The 24,206-nt window shown below is 39.6% G+C and overlaps 1 protein-coding gene across 5 annotated transcripts in view; it reads left to right on the top strand.

Moving 5' to 3' along the window:
* The window catches only part of AFF2 (AF4/FMR2 family member 2), a 340,514-nt gene that overhangs the window by 199,756 nt on the left and 116,552 nt on the right, over positions 1-24,206 (top strand). For all 5 annotated transcript variants that reach the window (XM_033072136.1, XM_033072135.1, XM_033072139.1 and 2 more), the window contains exons 5-7: positions 7,341-7,427; positions 8,744-8,780; positions 9,041-9,092. In XM_033072136.1, the coding sequence (XP_032928027.1) occupies positions 7,341-7,427; positions 8,744-8,780; positions 9,041-9,092 (176 nt within the window). The remainder of the gene's footprint in view (positions 1-7,340; positions 7,428-8,743; positions 8,781-9,040; positions 9,093-24,206) is intronic.

Raw genomic sequence — 24,206 nt, 5'->3', positions numbered from 1 at the left:
GATCTCTGGTTCTGTGAAGCTCATCATAATGGTATTTCTTTAGTGAGTCCATAAGGGTTGTGTTGTCTGCTCCTAAAAATGCTAAGAACACATGAGAAGGTGCTGAAAGGCACAAAACCCGCTTGGCATTGAACTGAGGAATTGATTGTCCTAGGCAGTGTAATACATTCAGACCAGTTTTTGACTGTATAATCTTCCTGAGGTGAACCCTGAAGAAAATTATCCTGATCCACCTTGGATAAAAGTATTCAACCTGTTTCATAGAGGAGCCTCAGGAGCAAACTCCTGTATGCACAGCGTGGACCATGCGGGGCCAGGCCAGCAGGGAGCTGAATGCTTTGACAGGGTACACACACTTTTACATAGGCTATGGTTTCCTTAGGATTGTAACAGACTTGTGAAATTGAATCCAGAGGTGGGTTCATGTGATATGGCTTCATTATTCTCTCCCTGAAACAACCTGTTGAGCTGAGAGACCTTCTCACTGTAATGGAACATTGTTTTTCTTTACATACACAGGATTGGTTAGAGTAGTAAGTGCATCCATCATGATTCACTTTTTTGTTATTGTCTTGTAAATGCTCTAAGAAAGAATATGAGTGTTATTAGTTATAAAAGCTACAGTATGAGGAAAATAGATTGGAAAGTTTCACGTGTACAGGAGTCATAGATTACTGAGCAACTCAACAAAAAAGAAAATATCCATATTTCTTTGTGGATTTCCAAATGCTAACAAAGTAGGAAAGGATAACATATACTGTAAAATTTATAGTCAACCACAAATGGCTTCTAAAGCAATTCCTATATTATTTTTCACAGAATATAATTTTTGTCTGTCCCCTTCTTGCTAAAATGGAAAGAAATAATTTACCATGGGATGATATGGAATGCATCCCATTCCCCCATGGCAAAGGGAACTTACTAGTCATCATTGATAAAACCCACAGGTGAACACTGTAGTTTAGGCTGTGGTCAGAAAAAGGGTTGCTTTTTGTAGAATCAACTTTTGTTTTCCAATAATAAACTCAGGCATGTATGCATTGTATTTCCAGTTGTCTTTCAAGCAGTTTCTGGGACAGTAACAAGATAAATTCTAGTATGACAAATACATTATTGTAGATGCCACCACATTGTTCTTCAAAATACATGTGCTGGGCACTAGCCAATCATAATAAATATGCTAAAACAATTGCATGAATAAAAGGTTTTTGGCTTTAACATAGCAAGCCATCCCTGCTATGAATACTGCCTGAAGTAATTTTTTTTTCCTCTTGCAGGGAAAAAGGTGTGGTATCCCTTTGATGATGAGTTTTTTTTTAAATACTGAAGTCATAATCAAATGTATATTAATGAATGCATCTATCACATCCGTGTCAATACAGACAAAATATCAAAATCCCTTCCTAAGGAAGCCCTTGACCAAGTATAAAGCAGTCAAGATATTTCTAACCACTTGTGCAAATTATCCATTCCTTCATAAGGAATATCAATAAAAACTAGCCATAGGTTACCTTTCATTCAGGCTTTAGTGTCACTTGCTTGTCATTTCCACGTATAAATATATATCTGTATATTCATTCTTTCCTTAACTTTTCCCCCAAAGATGAAACAGGTTGAGATGGTTTTTAGTTCAGTGTGCATCACATACAGAAAGTGTGTCTGCCCCTCATGCATTACTGGCTTCCTAGCAGAGTTTGATCTGGTTTGTATAAATGCAGAAACCAGAAAGATGCTGGTTTCTGAAACAAAAAACAAGACAGGCTTTTTACTAAGGTTGCATTGATAAATGGTTAATAAAACATTAATAAATAATTGAGTCTTTAATAAATGGTAAATCACTTGGCTGTCTTTTTTCCTATCTTTATTCCATCAAGGCAGTAGGTTGCTTAGTACCAGCTGTAACACCAAGTTTGTAATAAACTTAGAACATCTATTCTTCACATATTAATTTTTTCTGAATGCAACTTTAACGTGCTGCATCTCCAAAAATTGGAGGAGGTTTAAAGCAATAGATGTAGCTGAGATTTTAAAGTACTGAGGGGGCCATTTCACAGAGAGAATATCACAGATAAGATCTCTCTAGCAGCAGCAGCCTCAGATTGAATGAATTTATTGCTAGTGATGTGTGAGGTGCTGGTCCTCCTCCTACTCCACTGGGTGCCCTCTAATGATGTGGGAAAGTGTCAGTCCTGAGACTGCCTTTGTGGCCACAGAAGGAAAAAAAATGGGATTGTTGTGCCTTTTTTCTGCTTTATTGTGGAGGTGTCCACAAGAGAAGCAGTAAGGGCAGGGCTTGGCCAAACCAGTTGTGATCTATCAAAACTTCAGGACAAGAAAAAGGACTGGGTAGGGTCTTAGAAATCTCATCATGTACTACACATCCCTGTCCCAGCGTAGGAATCAATTCTGCCTAAGCCATACCTGACTGATGTGTGCTTATCTGTTCTTAGGCATGTTCTTCCACAGATGGAGTCCGTGTAGCCCTCTGAGCAATCTGTTTCAGCACTGCAGTATCTGAACCATTAAAGAGTTTTTTCTTATATCTAACTGGAATTTTTTTGGCTGCAGTTGAAGTACATATCCTCCACAAAACTGGAGAACAGATTATTCTGTCCTTTAGGAACAGCTCTTTCGGTAATAAAAGGCAGTTATCATGTCTCCCCTCTGTTCTCCCATGGGAAGTAGCATGAGCCCTGTATCTTGAGAGACTTCAAATTAGATCAGGCAAAGCAGTTCAGAGTGCACTAGGAAGTGAAGCTGCTTCAGTAGAAATGCAGATTACACAATCCTGCTTCTTTTTTTCCATAATGATGTCTTAGAGCCTGGCTCAGTGCTTTTATCTGTACTTAAAAACACCATGCACTTTCTTTTGAACAAGTAGGAAATGATGGAAAAATGAAATACAGAGACAGGAAATGAATCTTGAAGGTGGCTATTAATTTTAGGGACTGGTTTTGTAAAGCTATTTACCATTTGCCCCATATCCCCTGTACTCAATTCTCTCTCTGACCTCTTCCTTAGAAACTTGCAAGTTTAAATCCTTCCCCAGTCCTCTCCTTTCATTTAAATCATTCTTTGGCCTTGTACCTCTGCATCCCTTAGAAGGTTTGCTTGGGGTATTTGTGTTTTGTTTGATTCATTAAATCGTGTCTGCATGTGTCCTTCTTAGTTACTTACCTGAGGGCTTTTATAGTCAAAAAAAACAGACTTAGCTGAAGAGACGAGCATGTCTAGTTCTAATAAATAAAACACACGGAGTCAATTAAAACAATGTTTAAATAATTTTCAGAAAGGAGGATGCTTGACGTTACTACATCAGAGGACCACAGTGACTTTTAAGCCAAGAAACAGTGCAGGTTTACTTTCTCATTTAATCTCATGGTCTGTAAAAAAAAATGCATGCTTCTATAGCAGTCATCTACCACTCCAACAGTTAACATGATTTTGGAATTATTTTAAGTCCAAACCATGTGAAAATAAATCCTAACTCAATTTTGTGGGATTACTTTGTTTCCATTAAATTCCTCTGTAAAGTGTTTCATATGCTTGCTTTTATTATTTTTACTTCCAGGAATTTCTAAATACTTCCGAATTTGGATTGATTAACGTGTATAACTTTCCCTGGAAAAAAACATGAATTTAATTTGCTGACTATTTCCCCAGGTATTTAACTAAGGAGGTTATAGTGTAGTCTCCAATCCTCCTTCCTAGCCCGGCTGTTAGGGCTGGAGACTGCACTGAACTGGGTGATTTTATGCAGAAAGAGAATCTGACACGATTGTTCAGGAAATAAAAAACTTTAATACTGGAAAATAACAAACAGCAATCAGAACAGTTTGTACTGAACGAACCAGCAAAGATGGTACAGGGAGCCTAGTTCCCTCCATGAGGGCAAATGGACAAAAGCAGGTGTTAGGGCATGGCAGGGGTTTTTATAAACGTGGAGGAGGGGAGGAATTAGAGTGGGGTTTAGGGAGGGGGTCCAGTAAAGAACGGTGATTAGGAATATTGAAATTATTGCAGCAACAAGGAACCAATGATAACAAGGGAAGCAGAGAACTTCCTGGTAATGATCAACATACTGGAACTGGAGGATTCTGGGGTGGTTTATTACTCACCACTCCTGCAAAGGTTTTCCCACAGCCATAAGCCATGGTCATCTGCACTTACGTTGGCGCTAACCCCAATATTACAGACACATCTTAACGAGATGCATACACAACACACACTGTCTATCTGTGTGGCTCTTTATAGTCTTAACATGTTAGAAAATAGATATATCAGATCACGAGCTAAACAAAATAGAGCTTAGCAAGTACTTAAAGATAAGGGGCCTCCAGAAGAAATTGGGGTGCAAGAAAGAATGGTGAAGTCATGTGGCTTATTAAACAAATTACACCTTTCCTTGTGATGCTCCAGAGTAACTTACCTGTGCTTAAGGAATGAGTAGGAGTGAGCTAAGCGGTCACATCCCTGCAGGGTGTGGGGTTGGGATTTTGACCCTTCACTGACAACAGTGCAGTGCAATTTGTGCATGTCCTTCTGCAGGTCAGCTCTGTGTGACTGGAACATGCAGCTGTGTGGTGGTTGCTGCCCAGACATTTTGAAGTGACATTTTTCAGATGAGTAAACTCAAAACTTTCCCTACCACCGTTCAAGGTTCTTTGGTCAACAGCGCTCTGGCACCTGTCTGTAGGTAGATGTAGGTACGTTTCTTTAGCTAACTGTGTACTTTGTCACTCTTCCACACACAGTGTTGGTTTATATATATGCTGAGCTTTAAATGTTTATGCTGTCATGCATGTGTGATCTTATCTGGAATTTTCTGTCCAATAATTTTCATTGCAGTGAGAATTGAAGTGAAATGCTTCAGTGTAGCTAGATTGTACCTTTGTAAGAGATTTTGGTGCTCAGGAGGTCACTCTGTGAACACAGAGATTGGATAGTCCTAACCTCACTGAAGGCAGGATTTTTTACCTTGTAATTGAATTTCCTCAAATAATAGCAGGCTCTTTTCTCCACTGTTTTATGTTCACATGTGCCCGAATAGGGAGATGACTAGGTTTGCTTACACTTCAGCTTGCCAAGTAGGTAGGCAGTGGTTACTACATGTGTTTTGACAGGCAATATTCTGAAGTGTTTGCTGGCATCACCTCCCCATGATTCCCAGGTTCTCTGTACAGCATTTTCTATGTGGGCAGGAAGAGACTGAGGTCAAGCTTATAATTGCAGTTCTAGAATATTCTTTATTTCTGCCTTCAGTCAGAATGCCTGGCCCTCTTTCAATTATGTGATACAGTCTCTGTTTTGTCATTTTGCTATGAAGAGATTTGCCACAAAGCAACCTCTATGGCATAGGCTTTGGCCAAGACACACAGGATTTGGATTATATTATCCCACAGAAAAGTTCATGAGTGCCTTCTCCTGTGCAGAGGTCAGACAATCAATGCCATTTAATAGTGCTCTTCCTGTCATGGCACTGTGCTGCCACAACCTCGCACACCAGGAGGGGTGAGCCATTCAACAATTGCTCCCTTCCTCCTCACTGCCACCATTTGGGCTTTAGGAAATGGGACCACTTCAACAAGGACTTCCTTCACTCACGATGATTCCAAGAGAATGGCTGCTTGTGATCATTGATCTCAAGGATTGCTTCTTTAGCATGCAGTAAAGCAGGAATTTTACTTATAGCAAGTTACAGCTTTGCCCCATCCCTGGCAGTGTGTCCAGTGAAAACAGGCCCTGGGCTCCACAGCACAAACCCAGAAGTTCTTTCAGGAGTGCAGTCTGGCCCATCTTTCCAAGGAAGTTTATGTCCTGCCTGTCCCACTGACTGAGGACCCTGGGGCATAGTTTTCCTTTCTCTCTCCTGACCTCCTGTATGACATATAATTTGGGAGGGACAACTGTAGTTCTGAAACTTGCTGGCTCTGTCTTCAGTGAACTATAATTAGTATCAGCTGTAGCCACCCGAGGCACGTGTTTAGCCAAAATGCACCCACCACACACCCTTTTGACAACACCTATATTTTCTTAATCAATTGCATTATGTTACGTTTTTATTGGTGGGGCATTGGAGTGGTTGTCGTGTTACAGAAACTGGCCTGTTTATGAACTTCATTGTGACTAATCCTGGGTTTGACCAGTGTATAATAGCAACTGGGAAGTGTAGTTTACTGCAGTCAGGCCATTGCGTATAAGATTCCCAAGATCAAATTCTCTTCTGCTCTTTGCCTTCTTTGTCTCAAGAAAGAATTCTTTCTGAGTTTTTTAGCCAAAGAAAAACAACCAGGGAAAGATACAACAGAATGTCAGAGACAACTATTAATGCCTCTCAGAATATTTATTAAATTAAAAGCAAAGATAAGCGAGAAAGAAGCAGTGTTTCCCATAAAACCCATTCATTAGAAGGGCATTTACAAGCTCTGCCTAAACTAGCACTTGTACAGTTCCTTGGGTTTAATGATCTTCCCCCTGCTCCACTGAGCATGAGCCCCAGTGTGCTCCTGTCAGGCTTGCTGGGGTAGCAGTTCCCTGCAGTGAGAAGGAGCAGGTGTGTGCTGCTCCTCTGCTGGTGTTTCATAGACATGGGCACCCAGGTCGTTTATTTAAAGATAACTGGGACATGAGTGTACAAATGATGAATAAACACTCTGATACTAAAATTGATGGTTTTTACTTAAATGGTCTGGTAAGGCAAGTTTCACTGGAGACTTGGATTTCCTGGTTAAGTACAGACTTTCTGAGTATCTGTGTAAGTCACCTGATTTCTCCGTCCATCATTGTAAAGTGGAATCAGTAATGCTGAGGCTGTGACATTGCTTACCACAGTAAGAACCTATGGCCAGTGCTACAGGAGGATGCCGTGGTGCTGTCCCTGCTCTCTGCTATACCAGGCATTCACGCTGCAAGCCCATTCCACATTTTTCTAGATCTGCCTCTTGTTTATTTTACCACTCTGAAATCTTGAATAGGGCTGCATCTTGCCAGCATGCACTCACACTGGTAGCACCCTTCCTGCTTGGGCTCTGCAGGTAAAACCCTGCTCTATTCATACAGCTTGGCAGGCTGACCACAGAGGTAAAGCCAGGTGCCCTCTGATGAAGACATGGATGGTCACAATTTTCAAGAGTAAAACCTGTCCCCACTTGCATTCTGAGGAAGTCCTGCCTGTGGGGTTGTTGAGGTGTTCATCTGTGACCTAAAGGTGTGAGGTGATAGGGCCCATTCCTTCAGCAATTGCATCTCCAGGCTCAGTGGAGCAGATGTGACCATTTTGAGCTCTCTTTGTTCTTTATGTACATGAATTTGTTTTCTAAACTTTTTTCTTCCTTCCCTAGGAGATGACCCATTCCTGGCCTCCTCCTCTTACTGCTATTCACACTCCTGGCAAGGCTGAGCAGACCAAGTTTTCTATCCCAAGCAAGGTACAAGTGGGCTATTACCAGTGACCTGATTAGCAATCTGTTCTGCTGAGTGCTCTTTGCTGGAGAGTTTATTTTTGTTATTGGTCCCATTTTAAAAAATCTGATACTATTTTTAGTTGGAAATTCCCATTGAGGCTATTGCTATTAGTAGAACTGCTTATTTAAAGCTGTAGAAGACCCAGTGGAAGCAAAGTGAGTTTTTTTATCTCTATTGTTATAGGAGTCTTTCTACATCAAGTAAAATATATTTTATTTTTAATATAGCTGTTAAAATAAAGGTATTCTCATGAGAAACATACACTTTAAAAGTATGATGAAAGAGGTGGAACTTATCAAACAATTTTCCCTTTTGACATTCGAATTTAAAGTTCCATGTTTACTCTTAGGGCATTATTTACTTCACAAGAGACTGATCGACAGCACAATATATTATTAGGAACTAGTAATGCCCTAAGAGGAAGTGCAATAAGGGCTTTAATGACTTTACCATCCTACAGAACTAACACTTCCAGCAAAGAAGTGTCTGACTGTAGGATGAGGTTGTAAATAACACCTTAATTTCAACTTATCAAACTTGGCTTGGAAGGAAAGCTGATGACAATCACTGTGGACTACAGAGCCTAGAGAAAAACTAAGCCAGAAAACACTGCGACATTAAGGAAACAGCTTAGTTATTGTGAGCCAACAAGAATCCTGGCATTAGCATACTCAGTGTTGCAAGCCAGATTCTTTGCTGGTTTTAAGTGTTTGTACTTCCATTGATTTCATTGGATTTGGACCAGTTTCCATCATGTGAAGATCTACTTCCTGCATCTTTAGCAAATTCTGTGTGTCACAGTCCAGATAAAAACAGTGACTACCAATAAAAGATCACCGTATTTCCAGGCAGTGAGATCAAACAGAAGAAAGGCAATGGCACTGAATTTAATGCATAGCTGCATGCATGCTGTGTTCTAAATTGTACATCCTGGATGGCTCCTACACACATCCATGGCCAAGCCTGGGAAAGGCTTGGGCTGCTGTGGGTGTAAATCTGGGCAGTGTCTCCATAAAGCAGGGGGTGTAGATTTACAGCAGCTGAGGACATGCTCTTGCCTGAGCTCTGAAGGGTCTGCAGTGGTGCTCTGTCTCCACAGTTAATGCTTCTCTAAACTAATGTCCCTGGTGCTGCCTTAACAATCCCATGATCCTTGCCCTGTGCCATCTCCTTCCCTGTTTGTATAACGCCAGTGCCCTTAATCTGGCAAGCCAAGATATATCTTACCTTCTTCATCTTATTTAACTAAAGCTGACATTTTGTGTGTTCTTCTTTGTAGGACTCCCAACATCTGACCTCAGGATACAATGTACAAAGTAGGTCTTTATCATCCTAGTCCTAACAGTCAGGGCTTGTTTTTTTGGTTTTTGTTTTTTTGTCTGCTTAACGTCATTAAAACAAAGGCTAAATAATTAATTTCTGTGGTGCTAAAGCAGATCAGTTCCATTTTTTATTACATGTTATGCATTGTGGCATGTTGTGAAACTAAGTATAATTACATGGGCTGACAGCTTTGGGTGCATTTTAATTCTACAGTAATCTTTTGACATTTCAAAATGTGTTTCTTTGTTTGCAGAGTGGAGTGATCCAGCAGGGAAAGTTGCAACTAAGTCAGTGCCACAGAAGTCGTAAGTATTATTATTTCAAGCTTTAAATCTCATTTTAAATTTATCATAAAGAATGAACTTATTTCTCCAAAGGTAACTAAAACCTACCTCTGCTCATAATCTTGTCCTGGTGTTCAGGTGTTCTCTGTAGTCCTTAAAAATTAGCCATAAACCAGTTTTATATTTCCAGTGCTTATTACCGTTTCTTCTTTTTAAGCATTAGCTAACAGAGGTATGTGTGAAAGATGAGTTTATTAAGCAGAAATAATGCTGATTTTAGTTCTACAGCTTGCCAAAATTAAATCACTTTTATGCTTCTCTCATCAGATACTAAGCCTCTTACAATAGAAAATGCAACCCAAAGAGCAGATGATGCAGGAATTTTTACATTCATACAGTGAGAGAGAGTAAAACACATCATACGGAATGATGCTCCTAGCTGGTGTTGAAAAGCTGGTCTTGAGTTTCATACACTTTGAAACAACTGAAAATCACAGATGATCTATAAATATGACAGTTGAAAATTGTGAAAGAGCTAATTCTTCATTGTGCTAAACCATTTTTCTTTGATGCTTCTCTGGTGTAAGGCTGCAGTAGTGTAGCAGTGAGTGGAGACTGAATTGTTGTTTTCTTTTATCCCAGTTTCTCTAATTTCCAAACAGGAGCTAAATAGCAACTTTGAACAGTAGGCTATTGTTGTATACTTATGAAAATATATGGATCTGATTTCAGTTAAGGACTGCTGGGCTTTTTAGTGTTAAGTGTTCTGAAGTACTGAATGTAGAACTGCACTAGCTTAACTGACAGTTGTGTAAATACAATATGTTCATTTAAAATTACTTCATAATTATTCTAGTGGTTGCCCTTAATCTACTAAAGACACAATTTCAAAAATTGCTTTAGGGATAAAAAAACAGTGTGGAGATACCTACACAAGTTTTAAAAATTAATTTAAATATATTTAAATATACTAAATATTTTTAGTGCAAGTCTATATACATGAAAGGGCTTGTTGGAGTTCAGTGGTGTGTCTGTGATTGTGTGAGAGATGCTGAAGCCACTGATGTACTCAGAAGGCTCTGAAGGTCCAGTTCTTTACTCATAAACTCAAGTCATGGAAGTACTCATCCAAATACAGTTGGTTGAGTAAGCCCTGACAAAATTGTGACAGAGCAAATGATCAAATTTTAAAATTAAATACTTTTTTTCAGATTAAATGAGAACTGGATAGGAAGGGTACTGATATTTAGATTAATTTGCACGAATAGCATTTATTTATTAAAGTTAGTAACAAACTAAGTTTTGTGCTTTGGTTGGTTTGGTTTCCAGTAATGACTTGTTTTTTTATGAAGACTCTAGCCACTGTACCCACAGTTCTTGGTAGCAGAATTGGTGCATTCGTGTTTCAGAACATCAAAGTGATCCAAATCTAACATCAAGCACATTCCATTAAAAAAAAAGAAAAAATATTGCATCTTCATCTTCAAATTATTTTTCCCTAAAAGCAAATGTATTTGGATTTCACTGTGAAAAATATTTCAGTGAGTGTACCATAAAAGACAATATTTCAATAGTTTGTAACCAACAGTAATAGACTTGTCAATCATGGTTTATAGTTATAAGCTAAATTTCAAAAGAACAGTGCTTCAGAGCTCAGTGGTATATAGTGCATTTAATGGGACCAGAGCTCTCTATAGGAAGCCTGATATAAAACCCAAAGACAGTGAGTACATTTTATGAGCCAGTTGTTCTCTATTCTGCTGCTTGATCTAAAGTTCCAGTACTATCAATCAGACTTCTGCTGCAATGAACTGCCTTCTTACGGTAGGTGATAGATTTTACACATGAGAGATCAGAGCTGCAATAAAGCTACTTTTATTTTTAGCTTCCAAATGAAGATCAGCTAACCCATTAGAATCACTTTTTCTCTTTTACTGCAGAAAAATTGTTAAGGCAGCTTCTAAGAATTTCCACAGGGCTTTGGGAGGTTAGAAGGCTGTCCACTGTGAGGCTTGGTATTACAAGGCCAATGTGTTTCTTCTGATCTGTGTGTGTGCAGTTACCACCACCGTCACGGGGAATTGCAGTACTTGAGCACATAATGAAATTAAAGCAGTAGTGGGAGAGAAAGACGTAATAGTATCAAGTAGAGCTGGATAGTGCAGTCCAAACAAACCCTGATAGGTCAACAGCTCCTGAAGTCTTTGTGTGTTTAATGATAGAGTGTTTATCAGATTGCAGTTGTATAAAGTGGGATTTAGTTTTTCTAATATTGGTCGGTTTTGGGGATATTGGAGTGTATGAGTGAAATGGCAGTCCAGCTTATCCCCAGTATCATCTATTGCTATGCTCTCAGCCACACAGTGTGGCCTTACTGACTTTAAAACTGTATCCCCCACCAATTACATATTTTGTCAATAGGATCTGTCATCCATACGTCAGTTTGATCAAATCTGGCTGAATTTTACTCTGTTCACCTGTATGCTTTGTCAGAGTCATTTTAACCTGGATATGTTTCTAGCTGTTACCCAACTTTTTAAGTTCATGTACAATTTATGTGAAACTTAAATTATCTTTTCCATTTACTTTGGTCCTAGTGACAGTCCTGTAAATTGCAGTGGCTTTGTTAGAGATCCAAAGGAGTTGGTGATAATGTGCTTGCATTCAGCATTTCGCTGAGTTACACCATGACAGGTTGAGGACTGAATGCAGAACAGATACTTTACCTTCAGGATGCTGCATCCTGCTCCAGCAGCCAAGCTGTCTGTAAATCACTACAGAGTTCAGGTGTAGGGACACTGGCCTCATAGAAGATCAGGCCAAAGGGATGTATGATTTTTGCAAGAAAACCTTTCAGGTACACACTTCCGGGGGACAAATGAAGGTGACATACTGCAAGGTGGATTAGTTTACCCATGTGTTGCTATTGTATATAGAGGAATGCAAGATGTATGGTTTCTTGTCCAAGTAAAGCTTTCTGAAATACAAATTTCATCCTTTTTATGATGTTTCAGTATACTTTGTTACATCCACGTGCTGAATAAACCAAATCCCCAGTGCAGCGGGTAAAATAGAAGATAGAGTAGTTAGGATCGTGTCTAAATTCTGCACCTATGTTGTACATGAGAACATGTACTTAGTAACTAACCTCAGATCCTAAGTTGCACCCAAAAATGTTGAAAATGAAATTTTGAACATTGATGTGCATGCATGTGTGTGTGCTGTGGTGAATTTTCACAGCTAAAGTCACGTTGTGTAAAACTGCAGCACTTGGTTTCCCTTTTAGTGATTTCAAATTCACTGTACATCTCTGCTGGGCATTGCACAGTCAGTTTTTAGCCAGTCTGCTCTGATTGTTTGTTATGAAGTGTAGTAAGCAAGAACAGATAACGTGCAACCAATTGCACTGCAAAGGATTTTCTGTCAGCTGCCATGAATTTGAGGGCATGGACTCAGCTCATGATTTGGGTTTCTGTTATATAATTGCCATTGCAAATATGTCATCCTCAAACATCCAGTCTTTTTGTTCTGTTTTGGTTGTTAGCATTTGGCCTTTGTCCAGTTGGAAACTACCCAGAACCTTTTTAATCAAGCACATCCTGTGTTTCGAAATCATACTGCAGAGTAGACTTGAGTAGTTTCCATAAAAGCCTAGCTAAAAAGAAGAATGTAATCATAATGGTATTCTTCCCCTGTCATAAAATTACTTCCTATACTTACTGTATTAATACAGTATTAAAAGGCTCTTCTCATGGGCTCAGTGAACTACCGGAAACCATTAAAACCTTAGAGCAGCAAATTTTTATGGATCAGACAAAACCAACTTGTTTTATCTTCATGGAGTTTTTGTTATCCATCATGCTTAATGATACACAACCTGTGTGGGGACTAGAAAGCAGCTTAATACAGTGAGCTTAAAACTAAAGCAAGCAGCTGAAAATCTTTTTGTGGCATTGCAGCAAGGATTTTTCTAAGTGTGTTCAGCACTGCTTTCAGTTGGGCCAGGATTTCATTTCACAGTTCCAAAAAAATTTTAAAAATACCAGTACTTTTCTAATCCCAAATATTATCATAATACTTGATGGAAGCGTGTTTGAAAATGGAAATGTGCTTCTCAACATCTAAATATTTTTCATAAGTATCTAATGGCTTTTTGGAAAATCTCCTCTGTGTCAGGGACAACCACCTGGAAACATAGAAAACAAAATTTGGCAGCATAGGCAAGCTATGAATTAAAGGTAATTCTCAGTTTGAAATGAATCAGCGTGAGGTCCTTATGGAGAGTAATCAGACATCAAGAGGATTTTACACCAAGTATTGAATATTGCGACAACAAGTAATGTTGTTATACAGAACTGTTCAGAACATTCAAATCAAGAAACACTGATGAATTCTTAACCTGGAAAGAAATCCGTTAACAACAACAGCAAAAAAAAGGGATTCATTCAGCATTCATGCATAATTTCCAAAAATGTACCAGGAACCAAAAATTTAAAATTCATCTCCAACTGGCATTGGAAGCAGGTTTCTATTTATGTATCTACTCTCTACCAGTACTGCAGTCACATTGCAACCCAGGTGTAATACACAGGAGAAGCTGAAATGTTCGTATTGATAATTACAGTTTTTAGCTGACTATAGCAAACACTAGTTGAGCCTGCAGTGGTGTCAGCCAGCTGTTTGTTAGAAGTAGGAAGTTCCAGAGATATTCCCTCTGGGTAAACTGGAAAAGTCATGACTACAAGGGCCTCACACTGCCATGTACAAATTATGATAAATGAAACAACAGTGGCATGTAATTGGAACTCCATTAATCTTTAGAGAGCTCCAGTGCACTATATTAAAGGGACAAACAGCAGATGAAAATAGAAGGGTCTCTTTTGAGAAAAGTCACTCATCTTTCATATTTATTGTTTTGTTTTGTTTTGTAAGCTAGAAGTTTTCTTTGAATCGTTTTCCCGTGTAAGTTCTTGGGATTGAAACAATGATAGTGAAGACTGTTGCTTTGTTCCTCATTCCTGAAGGCTTTGCCTTTGAGCAAAACATGAAGTAATTTGGAATAAAATGTACAAGTGTTTCCTATGGACAGTTGCCTGTAGAAGCAAACTTGCAAAATATTTCAGCTGACGTGAAATATGTGAAAATCCAGTGTCATAATTAAAAACTTTGTATCTTTGAAGATAAGCCCATTATTCAAAATAATTTCTAAATTAGACTTTTAATTTATTTTCATTATTCAGCTGCCTCACATACAGTTTAACCTCCCTGTCAAAATAAAGTTATTTCCTAATACGGTCTTTTCCATGATCTCTTTTTCCTGGCATGTTTATAAATCAGTTTTATAAATTGTGGGAACGGAACTAAATTAATTCTGTGATATTTTGCTGATCAATTTTTAATAATTTTTCTTGCCTATCAGAGACTTACTGCCTTTAAGACTGCCTGAAACAAGCTAACCAACTGTATTCTTGCCAGCATTGCTGATTGTGGCTCAAGTGAGCACTGAACCATTTGAATTTCCTCTGATACTGTATAACCCTCCCAATTAAAAATTCAACATTTATTTGCCCTTACTAATGAGTAGCAGTTGAAATACTTGTTCTCAAGCAGGATGCACTCCTGTGTCACTGCTGAGTGCATGCAGTCACTGAACTGCAACCACTGAAATGTCAGCATTAATAGAGAGAGGTAAACGACACAGTAACATGTTTGGATTCCTGATGTATTTCCCTGTCTGCTGCATATCAATTCCCATTTTGGAAAGTGGTTAGACTGCAAATCTGCCACAAGTTTCCTTGTATTTAAAGAGCTTTTTTACAGGCGGCAGCATATGTTGTGCCTTTATGGCTTAAGGCAGTCTCAAATTGACTTCCCAATTTACATTTCTGTGGGATGGAGTCACTTCCGAACTTCAGCGCAACTTCAAACATTCATTTTGAAAAACAAATGTACTCAGTAAATCCAAAAATGTAAATCAGGGTAGAGCAGAGGAAGCCACCACACTCAGTCCCTCTCCCACCCATTTGTTTTGTGACCCCCACAGCTGCTGATAAAAGACATACAAATGAATTCTCACTTGGCTTTCTGGCTACCATAATTTGGACGTCACCATGCTCCCTTTGTCTTAACTCTGATCTGTCAGTAAATTTCTAGTCCAGAGCCAAACCATTTTTCTCTCTGCCTTTTTTCTTCCTTACGCCCTTTGCTCCAGTCCCTTTCATTCTTCCTGTCATGGCTTACTGGCTTTGTCGGCTTTAGTAGCCTGAGACAGAGAAAATTGTCACCCAGATTCATCTGCACTGTGCTGCAAAACAGTCATAATCAGAAATGGGTGAAAAGTTTGAGAGAAGAACGGATTTTGACAGGAAGCTTGGTATTCATAATACCAGAGTGGGCTTGAAACTCCCAATTTGTTTCCTGAATACCCTAGGTAAGACTAACAGCCATTTTTCCTAATACTCCAAATTAATCCTTTGCATCTTTCCTCTGAATCCCTCTGACAGCCCCAATAATCCACCATATTTTTCTCAGCTTCACAGTCTCTGTCCAGAGGAACTTCTACTGCTACTATTATCCTTTGGGCAGAGGGCTCAGCAGGGCTCCAAAACCTATCAATTTTCTGGCCAGAAGGCTTATTTTTTATGAAGTGAAGTTCTCACAACACCCCACGGGGCTCACTGCATTATCCTCTGTCTTGGAGAGCCCACAGCTTCAGAATAGTTGTACCTCACAAATACATCCTCCCAAACGACAAAAAGGAATATATTCCCCTCTGCTGGGCTAATTACTGCTTTAAATTCCCAGAGGAAGAACTGCTTCACTCGTGTCCATACATCTCAGAAAAATGTGATTTGGGACTTACCTAATGCTGCAAATGCTGCTTTTCAACAAAATGAAATAGCCCAGGAGGAGGAAGGAGATGTCTAATAGCCTTACTTCAGTAGGTACAAACCAATTGTTTAATTAATATCCATGTTGAGGAAGTGATTTAGCTTTTAGAAAATTGTCCCTTACTGGAAAGTCTTGTTTAGTCAAAATGCTTCACAAAAAGATGCTTCGAGGTTTGGAAAGAAAGATGTTGACTCATCTACCTCATATTATCAAGAAAGATGTAAGTGCAGCTATCAGGCTCATCTGAGTCTGCAGAAGCAGTAAATGTCTGTAGTGATGAGAGGATTGCTTTCTCAGCTATTTACCTGTTAGACTCTAATAAGTATTTGCTTTTTGGGTGTCCCTGCTTACTTAAATGCACACAACTGTGTTTTAAGGACATAGATGTGCTTTTTTGCAGAGTGAGGAATGCGAATCAGTGCTGCCCATATTTGATGTAGCATGAATTTCAATAGTTACAGACAAATTTGAAAGCCTATACAAATCACAGAGCTTCAAGTCTGGCTGTGTGCTAGACTGGAATTTTTTGTTTGGTCAGACCTTTATCTCAGCTTCTTTTTGTGGCTCCTTATGGGGAGATTGAAGAGGAACTGAAACTGGTGACCTGTCTTGACCTTTAGTACTGGATTAAAATTCCAACTTGCTGCCATGGCAACGGGCCTTGAAAATTAGATCCTGACAGAAGCAGGGAGAAACTTAAAACTGCAACTGCTGCACTGAACTGAAGAAAGGTTGCTTACAAATGTCAGTGGCAGGCTCTTAATTGAAATAATCTGCCTTTCTCTGTACCAAAAAAAAAAAAAAAAAAGAGAGAGAAATGAAAAGCGAACAGACAAGCAAAATGCAAAAAAAATTGTGACTTGATTTTTTTTAGGCAAAAATCTGTTACAATTCAGAGGTCGCGCTGCTGAATCCAGCAGACTCTGACATTTGAGGTGGCAGCAAGTGAACCTGAATGATGAGAAGGGAGCCAGACATGCACTTGCAAAGGTCTGAACCCCCAGACCAGACTGGCAGCAGGAGCCAGAAAGTGGCCAGTGTTAAATCACAGGTTAACTTTCTATTTTCTTCTCCTTTAACCTGAAACCAGGGATCAAAATAGACATCACAGTGTCTCGTCTGACTCCAAGGATCCATGCAATTATCTGTCCTGTAGACGGAAAGGGATAAACATAAGCTAGATAGTGCTATTTCAGATCAAGTATGATAAAAGTTACTCATTTTCCAATCTAATCAATGCAACAGTCAGAGGGAGATAATAGTGCAAGTCCTTCACTGCTAAAGGAGGTTGTTTTTTTCCCCATGGAGAGTAGCATGCAGCTATAGCCTGAAGGAAGAAGGTACTCAGGGTCACCTAAAGGATTTCCTGCTTTTTCCCTTTTTCCAGGAATCTCCCTCATCCCAAAATCAAATAATCTGGAAAGTCAGTTTGCAAGACAATCTCATGTAAACCTGTGGCTTTCCTCACTCTCCCCAGGGTGCTGAGGATGCTCTGAGGGCCCTGCTCACCTTCCCAGGTTCACAAAGGACCAGAACAACCCTGTAACACAAGGGAATGCTGCATCCTAGCAGCAGCTAGGCCTATCCTTCTAGAGTCCTGGTGGGGATTGCTGCCTTCTTGACAAAAAAAACCACACCAAAACCCATAAAAATATAGATTTGCCATATCAGAAAAAGGATGTTTCTTAATGGACAAATGAGGTTGAATTGGATTAGCTGTTGTGTAGAGTTAAATAACTCTGCACAATCAGATTAGATTGTAGGTACCATATAGAGCTAGGTGAAAATTTAACCACTATGGGTAAAATTTCTGAAGAGGTAGTTTTGCCAAAGCTTATGTCCAAATTGCAAGACCATGTTTGGAGTCTAAGTTTGAGTAGAAGGCATGCACAGAAAAATACTGCCTTTGATTTTCTTAAGACTGTACTGCCCATGTACTGGATTTGTTATGTATCAGTGTAGCATAGAATTACAGGATCAGAGGAAATGTGGATATTTACAAACACAAAATTTTGCTTAATGGGGTTTGTATTGTTCATTGCATGGTTTAGAGAAATGTTTATCACTAATAGTGTCCATTATCAAGGCAGATAAGCATTCAGCAAGTGCAGGTTGCATTGAAATAATGCATTATATTATCTTAACAAATAATGCAATATTGTCTTAACAAAACCCCCATTTCTGGAGTAGACACTCGATACACAGTAGAAAGTGAGTGCGTAGATATGCAGTTTTTTAACAAAGGAAAATGAAAACCACTTAATATTCCTCGTGCTCTGAGTTATGTGCTTTAGACAGTTAAAAATAGAGGCCATTATTTGAAATTTCAAGTGTCAAATTAATTCCTAGAGTAAGTTAGTTACTTTAGAGGAGTTGCTGTCAGAAATTAATTTGGCCCATCCAGCTCTACACTTGTCACTGTTTCCATGTCCTGCAAAACACCACTAATTCTGCCTTAATTACTTATCAGACTGGACTATGGAGCCCTGGAGTATACGGCAATAAACTTGTGTTTTGCTGGGAGGGCAGGTAAAGAACCATTTAAATAGGTTTTTGAAATAAGCATGAAACCTCTGAAGATGTACTGTTGTAGTGCAGACTGTATATCAAAATATATAAGCATCTAGTTGCAACAATGGCTTTGTAAACACATTACTGAGCAAACTATGAAAAGTAATCCACCAAGGGGCTGTTTCCTTAACTCATAAGCATGAAGTTAAGAGACCCGTGCCATACAGTAGATGTGTGCTGTTAAAAGATACTTCATTTTATGTGAGATTATTTTGTGTTAAGCCCAAGAGATGATTCCTTTTTTATTTTTAAATGCATATCTTTTAATACTTGAAAATACTTGTGTTTAAAGGAAAAGTCAGCTGTCCTCATAAAATCTGTGAATAATTCACTAATATGTGAGCATGGAGCAAACCATTCTTGAGAACAGAATGAAAGTGCCCCCATGCACCTCACATGTGTCCAGCAGTCCTGCCACAGCTTTCCACTGGCTTTTTGTGGTGTTACAGTATTGTGAGGGATAATGAGAAAAGCCTTCAGCACTATCATTCCTTTCAGCTGCCTGCAGGCATGGCCCCAGGGTGGCCAGAGCTCCTCTCCTGGGGCAGGTAGAGCCTCCTCGCTCTGAAGCCCACTGGTTACTTGGTGAGCTCCAGCTGCTCCAGGGCAGCAGGGCTTTGGCTGCTTCCCCAGGGGGAGCACAGTGTCTTACAGATGTTTTGGAGGCCACAGTTTCTAACTAATCTTGGCACGTCTGTCAGTCATGTGCATGTCACTTGTCTCCATGTCAGAAGCCAGAACCAGCTCAGAGCAGCCTGCTGTAAATAGAAAAGGCATGGGGGAAGCTGTGCTACAGGAACAGTTCTGAGCCCTTGTTGGCATCCTGCCTCACGCCTGGCTGGGGAGCCTTCCCACCACCAGCAGTCAGGGATGATGTCAAGAAGGAGCAGGAGATCACAACCATGGGATGTCTGAATTGTGGGTTGATGAGCTTGTCTGCATATACCCATCTGTCTTTCACGGCAAATAGCAGTGCTCCTGGTGACAAGGGGAGTTTGCTCAGAGAGGGTGCAGGTCCCTTTCAGAGGAATTTTGTTCAGGAAATTTCAAAACTTGAATAAGAAAGGGTGTTAAGTGAATTATATACAATCTGGATATGGAATTAATCTACTGTAGCCAAAACCTGGTAAGAACTCATGTATTGCCAATTGCCAAAATTTCTTGCAGTTTTGTGCAGCTATGCAAACACTGACCTAAAAATCCAGTATCACCTTCCTTTTCCAAAGGACAGAACTTTCTGTGCTCTTTTGCTTTGGCCAAAGTGTTAACTGCTATTCTTATTATTAATTGACTCTGGTCAGTAAAAAAAAAACCACACACAAGGACTGATAATTGCTTGGATCCCTGGTAATACATGGTACACAACTCAGACTGATTAATACCAATGAGAGAGCATTCATTGATTTTGTTTGCTTAGTCTAAATCACTAGAAAAAGTACCTGTTTAGGAGATTAGAAAAAATTTATATAGTTGAAATCTCAAGTGTGATTGCTTGAGGTGCTGTCCTAGAAGTAATGGGAGACTGAGACTTTTCAGAAGAAAGGCCAGTATACCAGGTTATGAAGATTTTGCAAGACTCATTTATTAGTATAATGATATAGTGTTCCAGCACTGTTGTGTTTCTGGAGACCGGAGGCCTTAAGAATCAGCTGCTGTTCTCTAGTAAGTTTTTTAAAAGACCATTCTGATAGGTAAAATTACTTCATGTGTAGTCTGCAGAACATGTGCCATGTATTGTATTAAAAAAAGAATAAAGCAAACACAATGAATCTGTTAAATCATAATGTCTCCCAAGCGTGAAAAATTTGCAGATTAAAGCTCATTGAATACACATTTAAATGATAAATGATAATGGCTTGGAAAGAGTCGTTATGATCTATATCATCAATAATCCACATTTTTTGCCTTGTAACTACACCAAGGATGAATATAATGAATATTGCCTGATGAAAAAAATATTTTGTTTATGAAAGAGAATTAGAAAAAAGAAATTCTCAGATTAACAAACTTAAATGGTTGTTACTGTTTACTTACATTCTTTATACATAACAGATTTTTTCCATTATTAATATTAATAATTTACAGCTTCAGAGCTTGTACTCCGGAAAAAAACCTCCATGTTTAGACTTAGTATCTGGATACTCAAACTGCAGTTGACTTCACTGGGTTTTGAACTGCATAAGCAAGCAGAATGAAGCAGGGGTGCAGAATTAAGCATTCAAGGTTAAAAACTGCAAAACTGCAGATTATTCAGTGCTGGTGAGCACCAAGTCCCACAAAGCTTCTGAGCAGAGTGCAGTAGGATTGTCATAGATCTGTCATGTTTTCCATACAGAAAGGCATGCACATTTTCTTTATTTCCTGTGTGCTGGGATTTGCTGTGCCTGCCCATGCCAGCCCTCAGGGTACTGCAGCAGCTCCCAAGTGCATTCCCTTCAGTCCAGATGGTGCCAATGTGTCTTGGCGTTCACAGGCATGCACCTGTAGGAGACCTACTGGGGTTTTGTCAAGAAAATCTTCAAATTGTGTTAAAACAAAATTTCTTGCTGAGGAAAAGGGAGGATTGGAGGTAGACACAACTGTGCTGTGTTGCCAGCTCCTGGTTGTAACCTCATGTGGGTGTGATCTCATGCCTGACCAGGCTGGGACTTCAGTGGCAAGTGCCTTTAGGATGGAGTTCCTGAAGGATGTTTATAAAGCAACAGCAGAATTCTGTTTGGTATAAGGGATGACAGATTGTTTCTTTGTGGTGTAGTCTGACTGAAATTGGAATTAAAGTTGAAATTTTTGAAATCAGGTTGGTGTTTTCATATGTGACACCCAAAAGCTGAATCTACTACAAGTATAAACTGTAGTGGACTTACTGCTGGATGAACTGGATGAATTAACAGTGGAGCAAGATCCCAGTACACTTAGTCATAAATGTCATCTCAGTGAATTTACCAACTCATTCATCTGCAGGATATTTCAAGAGCCATGTTTTTTGAGTGTTTCTGGGCATTTTCTGTTTTCTGGTGACATAACATTGCAGATTAGCATGCTGGAGCTATTTAACAATGACTGCTGGAATGTCATCTGCAAAAAAAAAAAGAACAAGATGGAGTTCTTGGCCTATATAGCCCTCTTAGAAACATCCATGATTTAGGTAGTTCTCTTTAAAAAAAATTGCCTGTTTTACTCTTTGATGTTACGTAGCACACAACTCCCACTCTTTCTCATAGATATTTTCACCGTTCAAGTGCCCACAATCTCAGGCAGTGGGTATCTGTATAAATGCAACATTAATAGTGTCCTGCACTGCCACAATGTTTTGAATTATAGAGGTGGAGGGCTTTTTAATTTGATCTCATGCTTTATGTAAATAGTCCAGGAAAACATAAGCTTGCAATGAATTCTTCTCCCTTCTCCTGAAAGCCAATATGCCAAGCTATCCCTGAAGCTGTGGCTGAGCCAGTGCGACTGGGGTGATATCCCAAAGTGCCATGAGGATGAGAGCCGTGGGAAGGTCTCTGGTGTCCCTGTGCAGTAGAGCTTCCCAGGGCAGAGCTGTTGTCTCCCCATGGCCCACAGTGGCCCAGGAGCAGGACAAGGTGCTGGGGTTTCTGTGCTCCGGTGCTGCATGCTCAGCACCAGGTAAAAACCCCCTTTTGACACACCAGGACGTGCTGGGGACACGACCTTCCAGCCTCAGAGGTGTGAAGCTGAGCTGGCACGGGAAAGAGCAATTCCTGTTCCTTCCCTTCACTCGTGGATGCTACTCCCATGGCCCCACTGTTTGGATAACGTGGTCACTCTGTGTGTGGTCAGCTCCAGCCTCCCCAGTCCCTGCAGGCAAACCAGGCCCTGTTATGGCTTGAAAACTTCTCATTAAATACTCTTGGCAAAGTTTGGTTCATAGAGGGTCTGGGGCGGGGGGGGGGGGGAGGGGCGGACTTTGGTCCCTAGTGTTATAAAAGCAGCTTTATTTTTAGGCCTTTTTCCATAATAAGATTTTCTCAAATGACTGCCTTCTTTTTACATTTGAAAAGTTCAGTCATAAGTTCAGGGGCAGCCCTTGGGCACTAGGGCGGAAGATCCTTGGACACATTACACAGAGTTTAACCGTATTGGCCCTGCTCTCCTAATTCCTGAGAAATTTTCTAAATGTGCTGTTTAAAATCCCTACAAAACACTGCAGATTTTGGGTAATTCCAGAGCATGACCTGTGATTATTGCTTTATTACCTTCTTTCTTTCTATCCCCTTTGCCAGATTGACCAGTCCTTTGACGTTTCTTTTCCAGTGTATTCTAAGCAGAATGTGTGTGTGTCTGTCCTTCCTACAGCTTTCCCTTAGCATTGATCCAGCACATCAGATCAGTTCTGTTGATTCAGGCACTTTGCACTCTTGCTCTAATCCATTTCAGTAATGGGCTTGCCTAGGCTAAAAATAATCAAATAATTTTTTTTTCAGCAATTTGATAGCTCTACCAGTGGGTTCAGTGAAAACAGATGACATGTTTATTCTTGTATTGACAACTGAGAATGCTCTGAAAGTCTGTAAACTTTGCACCTCTCTGACTTCTCTGTGTCTCTCCTCCTCCCAGCATCCTCCATGATGCAGTTTCTTACAAGAAGATTGACTTGACTCGTTTACCCCCACTGTCAAGGCTGCACAATCAAGGGAGAAAAATCCTGCTTGAACTAGTAAAGAAAAACTGAATATTTAATTTCTACGCAAAAATCTGGGGTTGATAACTTATAGCTACTCATCACATAAATTAAGTGCAGTTTGTGCTTTTATTAGGCACTGCTGAGATTGTTGATACCAGGTAGGTTCTTTAGATTTTAGAGAAAGTTACATGCTCTGAAGTGACTAAAAATCAAGTGATATGTGTTTCTTTAGGTAGGAAATCATTCTAAAAATTAGAAAGAGAGTAATTTTTCCTTATTTACTGTTTCCACATTCCTTGGAGATCAAACTATATCACAATAATACTCAGTATGCCTAGCAAATTACCAAAGCATTTTCTTTAATTTCAATCTTTTACTATAATGGTATATTTGGTGCTTCTTTTAAGGATTAACCTTAATTAATATTAAGTTTTAGAGTTCTGTCATATGTGAGTTAATAGAAAAATATCATCCATAAAATATTGCCTAAAATTTTATTTTTGGTCATAAATTGCCAGAGAACATTCATCTGAATATTGAGAGGAAATATTTACAGTAATTTCATGATTATAAGCCGCACTGAGTATAAGCCGCACTTCTGGGTTTCAGCAACTTTTTGGTTTTTTGTCCATATATAAGCCGCACCTGATTATAAGCCGCATGTTACAATACAGAGTGTGATAAAAGGTATCTGTTCTATCACCATCTGTTGACGGTGGGGGCAGTGATCCTTATCTCAATGGCAGATGATCTGCTAATGGGCCATCCACTGAAACCAGGCAGGGCATTGTTCTTTATCTTTTCACAACCCATCCTTCCTCCAGGGAGTCATTGTCTGCTAATGGCCCATTGAGTCCCACTGTGTGACTGATAAAATTACTGCATCCCATTGAAAGTTGCTCCAGCCAGGGGGAAGAGCCCAACATTTCTTACCAAGATAAAAACAGAGGCTTTGGGACACTAAGGGAGCCCCTTTCTCCACTGGACTCCAGTGGAAAACGGGATTTCTCCACATCACCACT

Source organism: Catharus ustulatus, chromosome 14 (assembly GCF_009819885.2).
Source record: "Catharus ustulatus isolate bCatUst1 chromosome 14, bCatUst1.pri.v2, whole genome shotgun sequence".
Classification (NCBI taxonomy): domain Eukaryota; kingdom Metazoa; phylum Chordata; class Aves; order Passeriformes; family Turdidae; genus Catharus; species Catharus ustulatus.
The sequence above is the reverse complement of the archived record's forward strand: the minus strand, read 5'-3'. Positions and strand labels throughout refer to the sequence as shown.